Source organism: Jatropha curcas, chromosome 3 (genome assembly GCF_041381405.1).
Source record: "Jatropha curcas cultivar XTBG-Jc1 chromosome 3, XTBG_Jcur_1.0, whole genome shotgun sequence".
Classification (NCBI taxonomy): Eukaryota; Viridiplantae; Streptophyta; class Magnoliopsida; order Malpighiales; family Euphorbiaceae; genus Jatropha; species Jatropha curcas.
Window position 1 is genome coordinate 32,583,285 of NC_143153.1, and position 17,790 is coordinate 32,601,074.

A 17,790-nucleotide genomic window follows, 5' to 3' on the forward strand; every position below is an offset into this window, starting at 1 on the left:
TGGAATTGAAAGATTTCTTAAGATTTTCACAGATTTCACTAGAATTCTACGCAGAGTTTCATTGAATTGACGAGACTTTTGTTTATAGATTTTGATTGACTTTGATAAAATTATAATGATTTTTATATATTTAATCAAAATTAATTTCAAAACCTAATTGAACAAATTAAAAGATTTAGAGTCAAATGAAAAATGAAAAACAATGAAAGACTAAAAAGAAAAATACGTCATATGCTCCAAAATCATTATTTTCTTAGTTAAAAACTTATAGCCATCGACAGTTAAAGGCCTGCAATGGCTAGTATCGACGGCGGCCATCCCGCTCCCATTGGCCGCTATATCAAACAGCTTTGATAGTGAGTACCGTATTTATAATTGAATACCATCAAATTTTTATAAATTTTATAAGAGTTTGAATTGAATAGCATAAAATTTTGATAAACTCTAAAAGAATCTAGATCGAATACCATTGAAATTTTAAAATGCTTTAAAATCTAACACGCTCTTAATTCAATACATTCTCCTAAATCTACCATCGAGTAATTGTAATGCACAATTTGAATCACTCATAAATTAATGAATTATTTATTTCATGCCTTTGATTTTTTTAATTTGTTTATCTATTGAATTTTTTTTTTATAATTCTTACTTTTTTTTTTATTTTTTAATTAATTTTATTGATGCTCAAATTTGTTTTCTTAAATTTTTATAATTATTAACGGTTTACAAACCATTCTTAGAAAAAGCCATAAAGTTCTCCACATAAACGAAATTAAAATATCTTTCATAAATTGGAGGGTATAATTAAAAATCCGAAGTTAGTTTTTCTACTTCATTTGCAATTGCAGGTGCGATTTCAACAGTAACAGAAGCAAGCATTTCTTGCAAGGGCACCAGATTTTGACCTAAAGATGCTTCACGGATGTAGTTACAGTTACAGTTACAGTTGCAATCACAGCCACAGTTCAAGAGAGCATCACTGCTCTTTTCCAAGTAAGTTCCTTTCTCTTCCTTCTCCTTCTGAAGGAAGGGTTTTGCTAGGGTTTAATCACTTCCATAAAAAAGACGGCAATTTTGCAAAAAGACGGCTTTTCTCTTTACCCAACACCTTTCCAGGTGACCCTACTCTTCCTAGGAGTTCCCTGAAGCAAAATCCTCAAGGAAATAGGGTTTCTCTAGGGTTTAAGCTTCAGTGTCGCTCGAAGAACCTATCTTTACCCACAAAGAGCTCTTCTGTTAATGGTAAAAAGAAGAGGTATGGAGGTGTACTGCCTTCTATTTTAAGGTCTTTGGAATCTGATATTGATATTGAGAAAACCCTTAATTCTTTTGGTCAGAATTTGAGTCCAAAAGAACAGACTGTGATTCTCAAGGAACAGAGGAACTGGAAGAGAGTAGTTAGAGTTTTTGAGTTTTTCAAATCGAGGAAAGATTATGTACCTAATGTTATTCACTATAACATTGTGCTTCGAGCATTGGGCAGAGCTCAAAAATGGGATGACCTAAGGCTTTATTGGATTCAAATGGCAAAAAATGGCGTTCTGCCAACAAATAACACATATGGAATGCTTGTTGATGTTTATGGAAAGGCTGGTCTTGTTACTGAAGCACTACTGTGGATTAAGCATATGAGACTTAGAGGGCTTTTCCCTGATGAAATTTCCATGAATACAGTTATTAAGGCGTTGAAAGACGCAGGGGAGTTTGATAGGGCACATAAGTTTTATAAGGACTGGTGCATTGGGCGGATTGAGTTGGATGACCTTGAATTGGATGCTACAAGTAATTTCAGAAATGGGTCTGATTCTGCACCAGTTAGCTTCAAGCATTTTTTATCAACCGAACTTTTCAAGATTGGTGGGAGAATTCCTATTCCGAGAACTGTTGGATCATTGGATGCAGAAAGTACTGTTAGGAAGCCATGTCTAACATCTACATATAATACCTTAATTGATTTGTATGGGAAGGCAGGGCGTCTCAGTGATGCAGCTGACATCTTTTCAGATATGGTTAAATCTGGGGTGCCAATGGATACTATAACCTTTAACACTATGATTTATACTTGTGGAAGTAGTGGCCATCTGTCAGAAGCAGAGACTTTACTTAATAAGATGGAGGAAAGGGGAATATCTCCTGATACAAGAACTTATAACATCTTTCTATCCCTGTATGCTGACGCAGGCAACATCGATGCAGCCATCAAGTGTTATCAGAAGATTAGAGATGTGGGTCTTTTTCCTGATACTGTAACCCACCGAACTATTCTTCATGAATTATGTGAGAGGAATATGGTGAAAGAAGTGGAAACTATAATTGAAGAAATGGACAAATCATCACAGCGTATTGATGAGCATTCTTTGCCAGGTATTATGAAGATGTACATTAATCAAGGATTGCTTGATAGGGCAAAGAAGCTCTTAGATAAGTGCCAGCTTGATGGTGGATTTTCACCAAAGACATTTGCGGCAATTATAGATGCTTATGCTGAAATGGGGCTTTGGGCTGAAGCTGAGTCTGTATTTTATGGGAAGAGGGCTTTAGTGGGACAGAAGAGGGACATTTTGGAATATAATGTGATGATCAAAGCTTATGGTAAGGGGAAGCTTTATGATAAAGCCTTTTCTCTCTTTAAGAGCATGAGGAATAATGGGACTTGGCCTGATGAATGCACATATAATTCTCTCATCCAAATGTTCTCTGGTGCTGATTTGGTGGATCAAGCAAGGGACCTATTGGCTGAAATGCAAGGAGCAGGATTTAAACCTCAATGCCTAACATTCTCTTCTGTTATTGCATGCTATGCCCGTCTAGGCCATCTCTCTGACGCAGCTGATGTCTACCAAGAAATGGTGAAGGCAGGTGTAAAACCTAATGAAGTTGTTTACGGTGCTTTAATAAATGGATATGCAGAGGCTGGAAAAGTTGAAGGAGCTCTTGAATATTTCCACATGATGGAGGAGTCTGGAATTTCAGCAAATCAAATAGTTCTGACTTCACTGATTAAGGTTTATAGCAAGCTTGGATGCTTTGACAGTGCGAAACAATTGTATCAGAAGATGATGAGTTTGGAGGGTGGTCCAGATATTATTGCATCAAATAGCATGATCAGTCTCTATGCTGACCTTGGCATGATATCTGAAGCGGAATTGGTTTTCAATGAATTGAGAAGGAAGGGTTCAGCAGATGGGGTTTCCTATGCAACCATGATGTATCTGTACAAGAGTATGGGCATGCTTGATGAAGCCATTGATGTTGCAGAGGAGATGAAACAATCAGGTTTACTAAGGGACTCTGTATCATATAATAAGGTAATGGCAATTTATGCCACTACTGGCCAGCTAATCGAGTGTGCTAAATTGTTGCATGAGATGATTGGCCGGAAATTATTGCCGGATGGTGGGACATTTAAAATATTATTTACGGTGCTGAAGAAAGGGGGCATTCCAACTGAAGCCGTAATGCAGTTGGAGTCATCCTATCAAGAGGGAAAACCTTATGCTAGACAAGCTGTCTTTACCTCTGTGTTCTCTGTAGTGGGTTTACATGCTTTAGCACTTGAATCCTGTGATACATTTGCAAAAGCAGATTTAGCTCTTGATTCCTTTGCCTACAATGTTGCAATATATGCTTATGGATCATCAGGGGAAATCCACAGAGCTCTTAACACATTCATGAAGATGCAGGATGAGGGCCTTGAACCAGATCTTGTGACTTACATTAATCTTGTCCGTTGTTATGGAAAGGCTGGCATGGTAGAAGGTGTCAAAAGAATTCATGGCCAATTAAAATATGGAGAGATCAATCCTAATGATTCCTTATTCAAGGCTGTTGTAGATGCCTACGAAGATGCTAACAGGCATGACCTGGCGGAATTGTTTAACCAAGAGCTGAAATTTGGTTTTGATCCTCAACAATTTTCTGATTCCAATTCTGGTTTGCAGCAATATTCTGACTTTGAAGATGAAGATGAAGATGAATCTGATGGAGTTCTTTAGGTATTTAGAATCCGTAATTTTGCATGTTAATGTTCAGAACTCCTAACCCAAAGCTCAAAAGTTGAGGAAAAGAAAGAAAGACACCATTGTGTAATCTGTACAGGAACATATTTTTTTCAAGGAAAGAAGAATTGGTATGTGATGCATAGGCATGACGCTATGGTCAAATTGTTAGGCCTTTGGTAGAGTTTGGGTTTCAGTGGAGAACTATAAAAATGTAACATGGAGATTCCCTGTGTGCATATATATATATATATATAGTGGATATCAGAAGCCGTTTTGGCTCTCTCTCTATAGTTTGTCTTGTCCTTTAAATTTAACTCTGCCGCTGCATAATCTTCTCTCCCCTTCTGCCAATTTTTTCTTATTTAAGTTCATATAATGTTAATCTCTTTTTTCTTGAAATACTTAATTTTTTTTTAAGGAAAAAAAAAAAAAAACGTTTTCAGCAAAAAAGTGTACTTTCATTATGGTCTCCAGGTTAAATTAGTTGCGGTGCAAATAATTCTTGCGAATCTTATTTGTTGCTGGGAGTGCTTCCCCAAAGACAATAAAAGATGAGGAAAAAAAAAAAAAAAAAAAGAGGTAGAAGAAGAAGCCGAACATCTTCTCTTCTAGATGCAGGGGAGTCTACGGAAATCTGTCCTTGATAGCATAATTAATCAGTAAACAGAGAGGAGAGAGCATTGAGCTCTCTCAGAAAGGAAAATTCTTTGGTCGGCTGGTCGTAATTCACCAGCAGGAAAATCTTGTGTTCTGCTTTCATAGCTGAGTTGAAAATTGTATTTCTTTGGTCATTCTGGATGTCTGAAATGACTTAAGAGAGACTAATAGAAGCTACATTAAAGAGGCATTTAAGATTGTCTCCATACTTGAAGTTGGTTCCCAACTTCCCATAATGTATGTAAACCCATCTCCCCTGAAAAATCATCCAGAGATGCCAAATCTCTCACGTTTAGACAAGAATGCAAGTTACCATTAGTCTAAATCCAACTTTTTCCGGGCATCTTCTTAACCCCTCTTTTTTTCATTAATCTCCTAATCTTTGCCGCATCATCCCATCGGCCCACTGCTCTATAGATGTTAGCAAGATAAACATAACTCAAGTGGTAGTCAGGATCCAATTTCATAAGTTTCTTTGCAATGTGTTCTGCAGCACCAGAGTTTGTGGACGGTGTGCAAGCACCAAGAAGAACTGCCCAAAGAGATGAATCCTCTCTACAATCTGAATTCTCAATCAAGTTTTCAGCTTCTTCTAGTAAACCAGCACGACCCAAAAGATCAACCATGCAATTGTAATGCTCAATTCCAGGTTTGATTTCATATTCCTTGGTCATTGACATAAAAAATTTCCGCCCTTGATCAACCAAACCTGTATGACTACAAGCAAAAAGAACTCCAATATATGAAATATAATCAGGTTTAATACCTTCACCAAGCATCTCATTAAATATTCGAAGAGCTTCTTCTCCTCTTCCATTTTGGGCAAATCCATAAATCATAGAGTTCCAAGTTATCAAATTTCTAACTGACATCTTTGAAAAAATTCTATGTGCAAAATCAATACAACCACATTTTGCGTAAAGATCAACTAAAGCTGATTCTACAATAACATCTCTCCAACCACCCCTTCTCACATACTGGCCGTGTACTTCTTTCCCTTGCCTTATCGCTGCTAAGCCAGAACATGCACGAAGAACAGTTCCAAAACTATAGAGATCATGCGATTCTACTTCCCTAAAAATCCTAATCACAGATTCAAAGTCCCCATTTTGACAATAACCCCCAAGCAATGCAGACCAAGAAACTGAATTCTTTATACTCATTCTATCAAAAACATGTTGAGATTCCATAACCAACCCACATTTGCCATACATATCAACAAGACTACTCTCAACAACCACGTTTCCACTAAATCCAGATGTAATGACCCTAGCATGTACTTCCTTTCCTCGCTTCAACCGACGTAAATTCCCACAAGCAGTCAACACTGTCCCAAATGTGAACTCATCTGGTGCCAATCCAAGTTTCCTTTGCATCAAATAAAAGAATCCCAAAGCTTTATCATACATATCGTTCCTCGTAAAAGCGGAAATAACAGATGTCCAACTAATAGCATCTGGTTCAAGCAAATCATCGAACAAGCGGCATGCATCCTCTAACCCATAATTTCTTCCATACATATCAATCAAAGCACTACTAATAACATAATTCGAGTCAAACCCTTGACTTATAACCACTCCATGAATGCATTTACCAAGTCTCAAGTTACCGAGATCAGAACTTGCCTTAATGGCAGCAGATAAAGTGAACCCATTTGGGTCAATCCCAAAATCCAACATTTCCAAGAACAATTCAATCGCATTCTTCGGTTTTCCTACTTTAATATAACCTGTTACCATTGAAGTCCAAGAAATCACATCCCTAAAATAAAGTCCATCAAAAAGTCTTCTTGTTTCAAAAAAATTCGAACCCAACTTGAAATAAAGTGCAAGTAAGCTATTGCCAATAAATCTATCGGTTTCAAGACCCGATTTAATTAAATGGGCGTGGATTTGGAGGCCGTGGTTAAAAGAGACAACTTTAGTACAAGTTTGCAAGAGAGAAGCATAGAGAAATGGCTTGTTACAGAGTTTGGCAGAGTCTAAAGAGTTGAGAATGTGAAGCGCATCAAAGAGAGCGCCTGATTTACAGTATTGGATTATTCTGAATTCTTTAGTTTGGGGATTTTGAGAGGTGTTATGATTAAGGGAGGCAAGAGAGCTGCAATGGCGTTTAATTGACAAGAAGAGCTTCATGAAAATGGCTCGAACACAAATCTTTTTAAAAATTGGCCGTTCGGAGACTTCTAGTGGTTAAAGTACGCGCCTTTATATGTATTGTTCTGTTTCTGTTGCAGACCTGTTTACGTTTAACGCATCTTTCCTGCTCCACTCACCCTGGCCCCTCAAAACTCGAAAGTCAAAACAAGACCAAACATGAAAGTCAAAACACGACCAAGTGAAAGTAAAGAATTAAAGTTTCAACCAAATGCATGCTATAGTTGCCAAATCATTAAATTTGACGAAAAAATAAAAATTTACAAATAATATACGGCTATATCATTGAAAAAACTCCAAATTTTATGGGTAATTTTAATATATAAAAGGTAGATGCCTCTAGTTATTACAGTTCATCTCAATTGATTAGGCGGTTTTGATCATTAAAGTTATGCCCTTTATTCCAAGCCCATGAGATCCCAATTGTAGGATGGCCAAATGGACCAAAGAACATTAACAACTGCCACCCATTCATTCATTCCCTTCAACTTCGACCATGGTGCCCCTAATCTTACCCACCTATCACCCTCTCCATAATTGCTGCTCACAACTGTATTTGGACAAGTGGCAAAGATCTACTGGACCCTTAAATGAAAATTTATTATTATGCTTTATAAAAAGAAGTCAAAAAATCATTAGACACCGGCCAGCTCTCCCATTACTCCACTCCATCTATAGCTTTTAAAGCCAACGGTCTAAAGGATCGATCTTCCAAGTTGTGCCCATACGCAATCTCTGAAGAGTAATTTACTAGCTTCACTTCAAGACCTTCAAGCAGCAGAGTTCGTTGAAGTTCAAAAATTCAAACAGAGAAGCAATAAACACATCATCATGGTATGCTTCTGCTTTCTCGTTGATCAGACTCGGAAAGTACGAAGAAGCAAGCCTGCGGCGGGGACTTGCTCAAGGTGCGGTGGTGGTGCCAGCGTGGCTGACATGAAAACTTCTATAAGATTTTGTTATGTTCCATTTTATTGGAAGTCATGGAGAGCAATTGTCTGTACTTTCTGTGGAGCCGTTCTTCGATCTTACCGATGATTATGTACAGTCTTTTTTTTCTTTTTTCTTTTCATTGTATGATTATGTAGGAGCTAGCTAGCTAGTTAACAATGCTTTGACATCTAATTTATGATATTTGTTTTCAATTTGAGGTAGAAGAAATAGATATATTATGCAATGTGTTTTCTTGTTACATGCATGATGAAAATTTTAATTAAATTATAATGGGTGAAGAAGAGAGAGGGTGCAGGAGGAAGGACAGAAATGATGTTGGCAATGGCAGGCTTTAAAGGAGAGAGTTGACTTGTTTGTTTTTTATTTTAGTTTTTTAGATAAGAGAGTTAAAAAATCTCAACTGGAAATTCTTAAAAGAAAATTATGAATGAAGAATATTAGTAAGTAAAGTACAGTTTAAATCTCTTAATAAGTTGATCACTAGGTGGATGGAAAACCCAAAGCCATTAAAGAATTCACTTTCTTTCAGTTTCAAGTTTCAACCAATGCTAGAAAGAAGAAGAGATGGGTTAACTTTTTTAGAAGAAATCAAAACTCAAAATTTTGTTAAGAGGGAATGTATGCTATATACATATATTAAGTTTCTATATTTTGTATAGGAAGTCTTAATAATAAAATATTTATATAAAGAATAAAAATATATAATCTTGATTTAGTGGACTCATTGTTAGGTCATTGAAACGAAAATATGCTATTAGTGTTTAAGATGAACGAGAGGAAGTTGCCTTTTGCGGTGAAATGAATTGCATGGACTTTGCTTCGGTTTGGGCCAAGTTGGCCCATGAAATAAAACGATGCGTTTAACAAAATTCTTGTATTTTAAGTTCATTTTCTCTTATATCGCCGAATGCACTCTGCTAAACCCTAAAGTTGCTACTAGCTGTCCCGCTAGGGTTTAAGAACCAAAACCATTCCTTCACAAGACAAGTTAACAACCCGCCCACCCATTTAGGGAACTCATATAAATTTGATTACTGTCGCTCCCTCTTCTGTAACTATGAGATTTGATTTCCCCTTACTCAACATAAATTTTACCCTAGAAAGCTCTGATTTTTATTTTCCCAGGCATGGTGGGGTTTCTACCTAAACCCACCATTGTTGACGAAGAAGAATATAATCAAGCTTCCAAATCCAAAAACTTTCAAGACCCAATTGAAGATGTCAAGCTCTCTGATTTATCATTCGCCGATTCTTTTCTTGATTTTGACTCCATAAAGGATTTTTTTGAAGATAGCACAGGAAAAAGGAAGATGGCTGATGAAGGCTCTTGTTTTGAGTCAAGACCAATGATGGATTGTTCTAATCCAAGTTTTGAGGAGCCAATTGATAGTGGGTCTGGCTGTGTCGTGATGGTGAAAGATGAAAAGGTGGGGCTTGAAGAAGAGGGGAGTTTGGGTTCCTCTATTGAAGAGGCTATGGGAAAAGTTAGTTTGGTTCGTTCAAGTCCTGTTTGTGGTGATGGGATTGTTGTGAAAGAGGTAAGTTTGATTTCTGGGCCATGTTCGGTTGTTACTGATGGGAGTGTTGCTGAAGGTGGAGTGGCAAGTAGTAAGATGGATACTGGCAATATAAATTTGGCGACGGAATCATGTTCTGTTATTGGTGTAGGGGTAAGTGATATTATAACAGCTAATGAGAATGGAAGTGGAAGTGATTCTGGATCTGCCAGTGCAAGTAGTTCCTCTTCAACATCATCTTCTGACAATAGTGATAGTAGTAGTTGCAACAGCAGTGATGATGATGATGATGATGGGGAGGAGGAGGAGGAAGTCAGACTGCAATTGAATAGAGAAGTAGAAGAGGGTGAGATTGAAGAAGGTGAGATAAGGGATATTAATGGAGGGGAGACGGTTGGTAAGACTGCTGATGATGAGGAGGAAGAGGAGGATGAAGATGATGGATACAAGATGCTTGATTGGAGCGATGTTGAATTTGATAATGTTGAGGAGGCAGAGGCGGAGGAGGATGCTTATGTTGCAAAGGGACCCATTATGTCAAAGAATGAGCTTAAGGTAATTGATTGCAGCTGTGATCTTACTTTTGTAAGAATTAAATTTCTGTTTGTTTTACTTCTTTTCATGTGTTGAATTTGAATTAGCATCAAAGCTCATTCCTCAGGTTTGTCCATATTTCATTTCATATAAAATATATATTGGAGTTAGATTTGAGATTGTTATGTATCTATATGTTCTTTTTAATCAAACAAAAGAAGCCTTATTTGTTAATCTATATCCTTGACTCTCTCAGGCTGTCTGGCACTTCTGAGGTTGAATTTATTAAGTTTATGAACCAGTTTAAGCTAATGCATGTAATGTATGTGATTTACTTCGTCGAACATATGCAAACTTAGCAATCAGTTTAAATTCATCACTAGTAGCAGGTATCTTAGACTTGACATGCTTGGATTGGATATTCTCTTCTGCTCATATGTGCTTCAGTTAGTAGTTACAATTTATAAAGTGTTGGGTCTAGGAATTACGGTCTAGATGGAGTTACTTTGATCTGATATGTTTAATTTTCTGTTATTATATTATCAAAAATCTTGGAACAAGGTGTTGATGTCTCGGACTGAGAGAATACCTGAGATAATAAGAAAAGAATATTTGTGGTTCACATGCCATTTCTCTTCTCCCTCTTGATTGGGGTAACTAATCAAGAATGTTCCGACATTAGTACTTGGTTAGCTGCATATGGACCTCTATTATTTTCCTTTTTGTTTATCTTTTTTCTGGGTTTCTCTTTGTTTGGAACTTGTTTATGTTGATTATTTCCTCCACTTGCTGTTTAGGACTAGTTTTTTGGAGAGGAATTGTTAAAATAAATCTGCTGTTAAAAGTATTTGTTGTTGTGACATATTGCTGAATTAATAGACTGCACCAAAATTTGCAGGTTCTTCCTCCAGTTCCTCCTGTAGATGTTACATTGCAACCTCATCATCAAATGCTGCCTGTTGGAACTGTTTTGTCAGTAAGCCTATATACCCGCTAGGTTTTTATTTTTCAAATTGATTTTAATACTGTATGTTGTTGGATCTTTCGATCCATTCGCATACACCAGGTAACTTTAATTCGCCTAAAAGTAAAAATTAAATAATGTTGTTATTCACAAACTTTCAGATTTTAGGTGCCCAAGTCATTGTGGAGGGGGTGGAGAAGCATAATCCTCTTAATGAGGGTTCCATCCTTTGGATAACTGAAAAAAGATCTCCTTTGGGGCTTGTTGATGAGATATTTGGACCTGTTCAAAACCCCTATTATGTGGTGAGATACAATTCTGAAAGTGAAGTCCCTGCTGGGATCCATCAAGGCACTTCAATTTCTTTTACTCCTGAGTTTGCCAATCATGTGCTCAAGGACAAGGATCTTTACAAGAAAGGGTATGATGCATCTGGTGATAATGATGAAGAGTTGTCGGATGATGCAGAGTTCTCAGATGATGAGAAAGAGGCCGAGTACAGGAGAATGCAAAAAATGTCTAAAAGGGGCATGAATTGTCAGACAGTTGGAAACAAGAAAAATAACAGAAAGAAGGTTAATAATAGAAATGTGAATTGGAAGAATGATATACCCTCAGGACAGCAAAACTTGATGGGTGTCAGCCAGCCACCACCTGATCAGAACCAGCAAAATCGATCTTCTGTAGGAGTATCCATGAATAATTGTTCTACTTCAACCACAGGACAGGATTTTCATGGTGGAACTAGCTTTTTTCCATCATTTCCACCAATAGTTCCAACTGCGGGTGTTTTCCAACCTTCTAATGGAATCTGGGTAAATGGGTTGCCTCCTCAGCATCCACAGAATGGAGTTGTTCCTGGTGGATTTCCAACTAATAATATACCATGGCCTGCTCAGAATCAACTTCCACATCAGATGCCATTTCAGCAACAGTTCAATCCTAATCAAAGTCCAATTCCTACTGGCATGCTATCAGGCGCACAGATGAATCTTTTTGCTGGACCTTCGCCTTGGCCTCCAGTTTTAGGCCAAAATTGCTTTAACCAAGCTACGTTTGGGATGGGCTTCCAGGGTCAACCTGCTCCAAACTTGAATACCATCAATATGGGAGACAAAGTAATGCTGTCCAGTGGACCACTGATGGGACAGAATGGTAATCAATCACCTCTGCCTGTCGTTCCTGACAACTCTCAAGCTCCTCGGCAATATAATCCCGGTGCCTCTACAAGTAACAGAAGGAAACCATTTCATCATCGCAGGGGTGGCCGTTTTGCAGGTGGGAGAGGTAGAGGCAGGCAGCCATCAAATGAAGGTCATTAGCTGTAGGCATTTTGGGATTGGCCTAGCTTGTGCTTTTTTTTTTGCTTTATCGTTTATCCGTTGTGTATATTTGAACTATGTCTACTTATCTACATCAGATGAACTATTCGAAATGATAAAGATAGTGAAATTTTCCCCCCTTTTCCAATGAAATCCTTTTGCCTGATTGAGAGTCAAATTTCAGGCCATACCTCAGAAAGTAAGCTATAATCTACCCCCACAAGCCACTTCTGTTTGCCAGCTTTACGAAATGGAGATGAAAAAAAGAAGTGGCGTCATTGTGGAAGTTTATAGCTAAAAGTAGATGGAACTATTATAATTCCCATTATTCCTCTGGTTTTGCCTGTTTTTATATCAACTCTACCTTGTAAAAGCAAGCTGTTCAAGTAAAATATAGAACTTGCACTCTTCTCAAATAATAAAGAAACATGAAATAACAGAGCAAGGAATAAAAAAATATTAGAGGAATAGAATATATACATGCAAAACAAATGAAGGGATAAATAACTGATTTCAAATGTTATAACAGCCAATGAGAAACAATGCTGAGCCCAGAGACTGGAATTTTCAAAGTTCAACATGAGAGAATGTCACTGAATTTGGGGCTGGGGATTAAATGGATGGAAGTAATGATGGCCATAAAAGGACCACAAAATGATGGTAATATTTAGGAGTAAAAGCATAGTTGGACTTAAGCTTTTGCATTCCTTGTAAAGTCAATGCAAGTCTGGCAGCTGCAATCCGAGAAACGACAGATTTCACACCCAAAGCAAACACAGGAAGTGCAGCCCTTGCATGTAGGGGAGCGGGTGCAGCCTCGGTATACTCTTCGACTTGCCCGTTCTTCATCATCATCACATGTTATTCTGATATTTGAAAGCAGTGAATTGAATCATTCATATTTGAACTTAAAAAAAAAGAGAGAGGATCTTGCCAATATATTGTGCATACATGCAATTAGCATGTCTTCCTCCAGACCAAGTATTCACAATTCAACTGATTTAAATGTTATTTCAACCAAACAAAAACAGAAAGGGAAGCATAAACTTTACAAAGAAACAGGTGGATCAGCTTTTAAAGGACATATGCAAGGAAATTTCAAAAGTCAAGAAAGCATTTAAGAAATAAAACATTGAAGAAATTATCATTTTTCAGTAGTACAAAATTTAATGGAAAATACAAGTAAGAAACAATGCAGCATTTCACATAATGGATAAGTATGCTTCCAGTCTATGACTACCATTGACGGAGGAAAAATAGTTTAAACTCTTATCATATTGGTTAGTGCAAACTAGCTGACCTTAACTTAATAATCTGCCATGCTAGTTCCCAACTGCAATCACAGAGTAGATTTGGTAGGCGAAGCAAAATATATTCATTGTAACAGAAATACACAAGATGGATAAGAAACTAGCAGGATAAGAACACCCTCTTTAGATCTAGGATAATAGACATACTGAAACCATACGTCTCAATTTCTGGCATGAGAAGTTTGACTGTATCAGAAATCATCTTAACATTGGAAGACAATCATATTGAGTCATTTCGACTTAGATATGTATCATCATATCAAATACCCCAACAACGCTAGAACTTAGTTTTATTCTAGATAAACTATGTCATTCTTAAACAATTAAGAACTTCACGTTTAGTCAAAAAAATTAAGTGATTTTCCTTACTGAACAACAAAAGTTGAAAGATCAAGGATGCATTTACTTTACCTCTATCCTACTCAGCTAATGAACATCCATTCTTGAAGAATCATCCATCAGGCTTATATTTCACCAAAAGATTCTTTTTTCTTAACCTCCTCAATTTTATTCATTGACTAACGTAATAAATGATCATTACCCGATAATGAACTAAAGGAAAGAACAAAAGGTAATTGCAAACAGGGGGTTCTCTAGGAATAAATTAAGCCTATGAGAAGAACACCCACAACTAGGATCCATTCCATGTGTTTGCAAACTCTTTTATCAAAAATGTTTTCCCTCGTCAATTTTTCCAGGTGTCTATGAATATATTAACGTCAAAATTCCTTCCTTTTCCATCTACAGCAACTAAGAAAAGAGCAAATGGGACAGTAAGAGGCATTACAACAACAACTTGATTGATGAATACTCGACTGTTCACCAAAATTTTCACATGCCAACAATGCTCCCCATTAAAACTGAAAATATATATAATTTCTATAGCAGCCTCTACTGTTCAATTGCCTACAGTCAAGCTCTAATGTGCATCATATAAGCTTTTATTTCTGGTGCATCTTTACTTCTTATTCATAGTTTTCACTTCAATGAAGTTATTTTTCTAGAATCAATACTTGTACCTGCTATAATTCAATGATAAAGCAATTACAAAAACATTTACTGAGCAAAGTCTTGCTCATTACTCAATTCCAAGTCCTTCTCCACAGGAACATGGAAATGAAGATAAGCTGAAAAAAAAAAATCTTATTAGTTGGTAGCACTAAAATATGTCCGCAGGTAAACAAATCATTTTTAAGGTCCTAGGAGATGAAGTTTTACTACAAGGTTAATTCTCATTGGTACAAGTTATCTGCTCTAGCGAACAAATTAATGTGGATAAGAATAAAAATGAAAAAGGTTAACAAATGATGCAATTGAATATAGGTCAATTGTAGATAAAGGAATATAGGTCAGCTCTGAATCCATGGTGCCAAAAGAAAGATAGCTTCTTCTACAATAACTATATTTTCTTATTTTCGAATAAATATGGTAATCATAATCTGATAATCCTCATTAGATGCTCAAGGCAGCCGATTCTTAACTTTCAATTTTGTAATTTTCTTATGGAAGTAACAATAAACTAAAAATTCAGAAGCATGCAATCTAACCTTTGTTAAGATGAAAATCTGATACAAATCATCCAGAATCATTTAGTAGAAATTATTCCAATGTAAGAAGGAAACGTACTTGTCAAATGGCAGATCAGCACATTTCCAGTTTGGATCAGCCAAAGCATCATGGTGAATGCGACACTCTTCTTTGGTCCGCAGTCGGAACCTCCGTTCCTTATTACACTTGTTACAGCGAACAAACTCATCACGATGAGAAACTCGTCCATTCTGAGATCTGTGGGAACCATTGGCACTTTTTGACACTTGGTTGTAGTACTTGAGTAATACAGTCTTTGTCAAAGGTACCTTCTCCCCATTAACTATGACCCATACATTGTTCTTCCATTTTCTTGCTGTCTCTCTTCCAGAATGCTTCTCAAATGCAGCTGGAGTGAGCTTGTCTGTTCATCAAAATTACCATTCCCATGATTAATTATGGAGAGAAAGAAAGTACCGAAATTCTTCAGTAAATAAAGCAATTATCTGATCTAAGCCAGCTGCATAAAATGCAATAATAAAAAAATCCAACAGCATATTAATGCGTATTATTGACATGAACAGAACACAAAACTTCTAAGTATTTGAGGCAGAGTACGAAAATATTATATCCCAAGAGAACCCAATAAGAGTTAAAAGGCACCAAACACCCTTTACTAAGAGCTGATATAAACTTAGCAGCGGCCAAGATGCATGCCTTAACTTGGTTATCCTGCCAGCAGATATAACATATGATCTTGCAAAAGGCATATAATGGCATGTTAACCAAGAACATTCATACAAACTTGAGCCTGAACAAAGTGTTATGATCCTAGTAGCAAGACAAAGCATTGACCTTGACTAGGACCCGTAATGACAGTATATGGGAGTTCATTGTGAGATTTATATTAGCATGCTTTTGAAATATGGCTCCTAGCCTCAGCTGCTAGCTTTGAGTTATGGATCCCCTAAGGTCATATCAAAAAGCCCCAGGTCGGTCATGGAAGCTTCAGGTTGAGAAATGAGAGTGAAACTAATGTTTTATATAACATCAATCATTGAAGCAATCCTCAGAACTTTAAGCGCTAGTGAGTCAGGCTTTGTAGTTGCACTGTGACACTATGTTGAGGAGGATGCAACCTGAGTCGTGAGAAGATACATCCTATTGAACTTCAGGCTGAAACTCAGCAAAACGTAGCCAGAAATATATGCACAAAGAAAGAGCACAAATAACATATCTTGACTTTATGCGTGCATGCTAGTCCATTCCATTTGAATACTATAGTTTGATCCCAGCCAGTTAACGTCCTTAACATAAACTAATAGCTCTTTCATAAAGTAAAGCGTGAATTTTTACACGATGTAATGTAAGTACAAAGAAAGACGGCTATAATAAAGTACTAGAGAGGTTGCTCGACGGTTTTGTGGATAGGGAGCTAAATGATGCTGGACAAGGGCTTACTCTGCCTAACAAGAAGATTGGCTCTGGTGTCAAAAATCAAATCTTGAAAAACCAAACACAAAAGCATTGCAATCATAAAACAGTAATGCAGTTTAAAGAGGTGCGCTCAAAAGATAGTTTCTTTGATGAACCCAGAAGCCTCTCAATATCTGAACCAGAAGATATCCAGTTAGAGAAGCCCACAGATTAAAGTGCATTATCTTCTGGTGGGAAGGCAAGCAGAACTGAGTCTCTGAGACAAAACAACATACACTTAGAATATATAGGAAACGAATTCAACGAAACAACTGGTGAAGCACCCCTATCACTTGATTAAACAACAGAAAGCGACACCCATCAACGTCAAGATACATAAGACACATTCAACATGCATAAAAATCAAAACCCATTCATTAAAAAGGGAAAAAGGAAAGAGAAACTAAGAGAAAGGCGGAAAGAGAAAGAGAGAGAGAGAGAGAGAGAGAGAGAGAGCGCGATAAGGAGAGCGACCTTCATTGCAACCAGGAGTGCATTCACAGGTAATTTCAAGGTCACCATTGATAAAAACCCTAAGCCTACCAACAGCATCACCATATCTATGGCTGGTACACCCACACGTCACCTCTATGTAATCCCCACCTCTCTTGACGCCACTCATCTCTCTCAACTCTTCATCGCTAAACAATATCTCTCTCTCTATACCATTCGCCATCTCCCTCTCCGTTATCGGAAAACGCGAAAAAAGAGTAAAACCCAACAGAGAGATCTTTCAGCCAAAGAAAATCTAAAAGAACAGAAAAGATACGATTTTGGTTTATGGGTATCGTATCAGAAGAAAAACCCAGAAAACCACAAAGGTTTTAAAATAAGAGAAAAAGGGAGTCTTTGATGAAAACCCGCATCGCCTCTTAGAGATCTGGTGGAGAAAACGTTGAAAGTGTCACTGGATAGACATCTGGAGAAGGTATTTGTTTTAGAGAGAGAAAATGAGCTGGCCAAGAGAAACAAATGTCGCGAGGTGTGAGTGTGAGAGAGGGGTTGGGTTAAAAGCCTTTTTATGTTGGGGTGCTATACTATGCTTTGCTAGTTGCTGCATGACATGACACGAGATAGAAATTAGATGAGAGAGAGAAAGCGAAAGAGGAAGGAGAGAGAGAGAGAGAGAGAGAGGGAGAGCCGTAGAGGAAGAGCTTTGGGGTCAGGGCTATTGGCTTATGGGAAAAATCCCTCTCATAGGAAGGAAACGAGGTTTATATATATATATATATATATATAGAGAGAGACACACATATATATAATAACTCGTATCCGCTTCATATAGAAAAGTGTTCACTCTTCTTTGTTTCTTTATTTATTAGTGTTTTGCTTGTTTTGGTGGCTTTGCACTGTTTCCACAGAGTATAGAGAC

General features: G+C 37.2%; 5 protein-coding genes across 5 annotated transcripts; 3 read left to right on the forward strand and 2 right to left on the reverse strand.

The window, feature by feature from the left end:
* The first annotated feature begins 779 nt into the window (after positions 1 to 779).
* Positions 780 to 4,291, forward strand: LOC105646984 (Pentatricopeptide repeat (PPR) superfamily protein). The gene has a single exon (XM_012232951.4). It carries the CDS (start codon positions 912 to 914, stop codon positions 3,993 to 3,995), a length of 3,084 nt encoding a protein of 1,027 aa, XP_012088341.1. The 5' UTR covers positions 780 to 911; the 3' UTR covers positions 3,996 to 4,291.
* Positions 4,292 to 4,437: 146 nt separating this feature from the next.
* Positions 4,438 to 6,896, reverse strand: LOC105646985 (Pentatricopeptide repeat (PPR-like) superfamily protein). Its single transcript, XM_012232952.4, has one exon. The coding sequence runs from the start codon at positions 6,791 to 6,793 to the stop codon at positions 4,979 to 4,981; it is 1,815 nt and encodes a 604-aa protein (XP_012088342.1). The 5' UTR covers positions 6,794 to 6,896; the 3' UTR covers positions 4,438 to 4,978.
* A 546-nt stretch (positions 6,897 to 7,442) lies between these two features.
* LOC105646986 (uncharacterized) lies at positions 7,443 to 8,217 on the forward strand. The gene has a single exon (XM_012232953.4). The coding sequence runs from the start codon at positions 7,646 to 7,648 to the stop codon at positions 7,850 to 7,852; it is 207 nt and encodes a 68-aa protein (XP_012088343.1). The 5' UTR covers positions 7,443 to 7,645; the 3' UTR covers positions 7,853 to 8,217.
* Positions 8,218 to 8,666: 449 nt separating this feature from the next.
* Positions 8,667 to 12,258, forward strand: NAF1 (nuclear assembly factor 1). Its single transcript, XM_012232954.4, has 3 exons — positions 8,667 to 9,840; positions 10,718 to 10,795; positions 10,945 to 12,258. Exons 1-3 carry the CDS (start codon positions 8,896 to 8,898, stop codon positions 12,103 to 12,105), a joined length of 2,184 nt encoding a protein of 727 aa, XP_012088344.1. The 5' UTR covers positions 8,667 to 8,895; the 3' UTR covers positions 12,106 to 12,258.
* A 324-nt stretch (positions 12,259 to 12,582) lies between these two features.
* On the reverse strand, positions 12,583 to 17,615 carry LOC105646988 (protein ULTRAPETALA 1). The gene is made up of 3 exons (XM_012232955.4): positions 16,893 to 17,615; positions 15,042 to 15,366; positions 12,583 to 12,971 (listed from the first exon to the last, which is right to left on the reverse strand). The coding sequence occupies exons 1-3, from the start codon at positions 17,092 to 17,094 to the stop codon at positions 12,797 to 12,799; spliced, it is 702 nt and encodes a 233-aa protein (XP_012088345.1). The 5' UTR covers positions 17,095 to 17,615; the 3' UTR covers positions 12,583 to 12,796.
* Between the last annotated feature and the right edge of the window lie 175 nt (positions 17,616 to 17,790).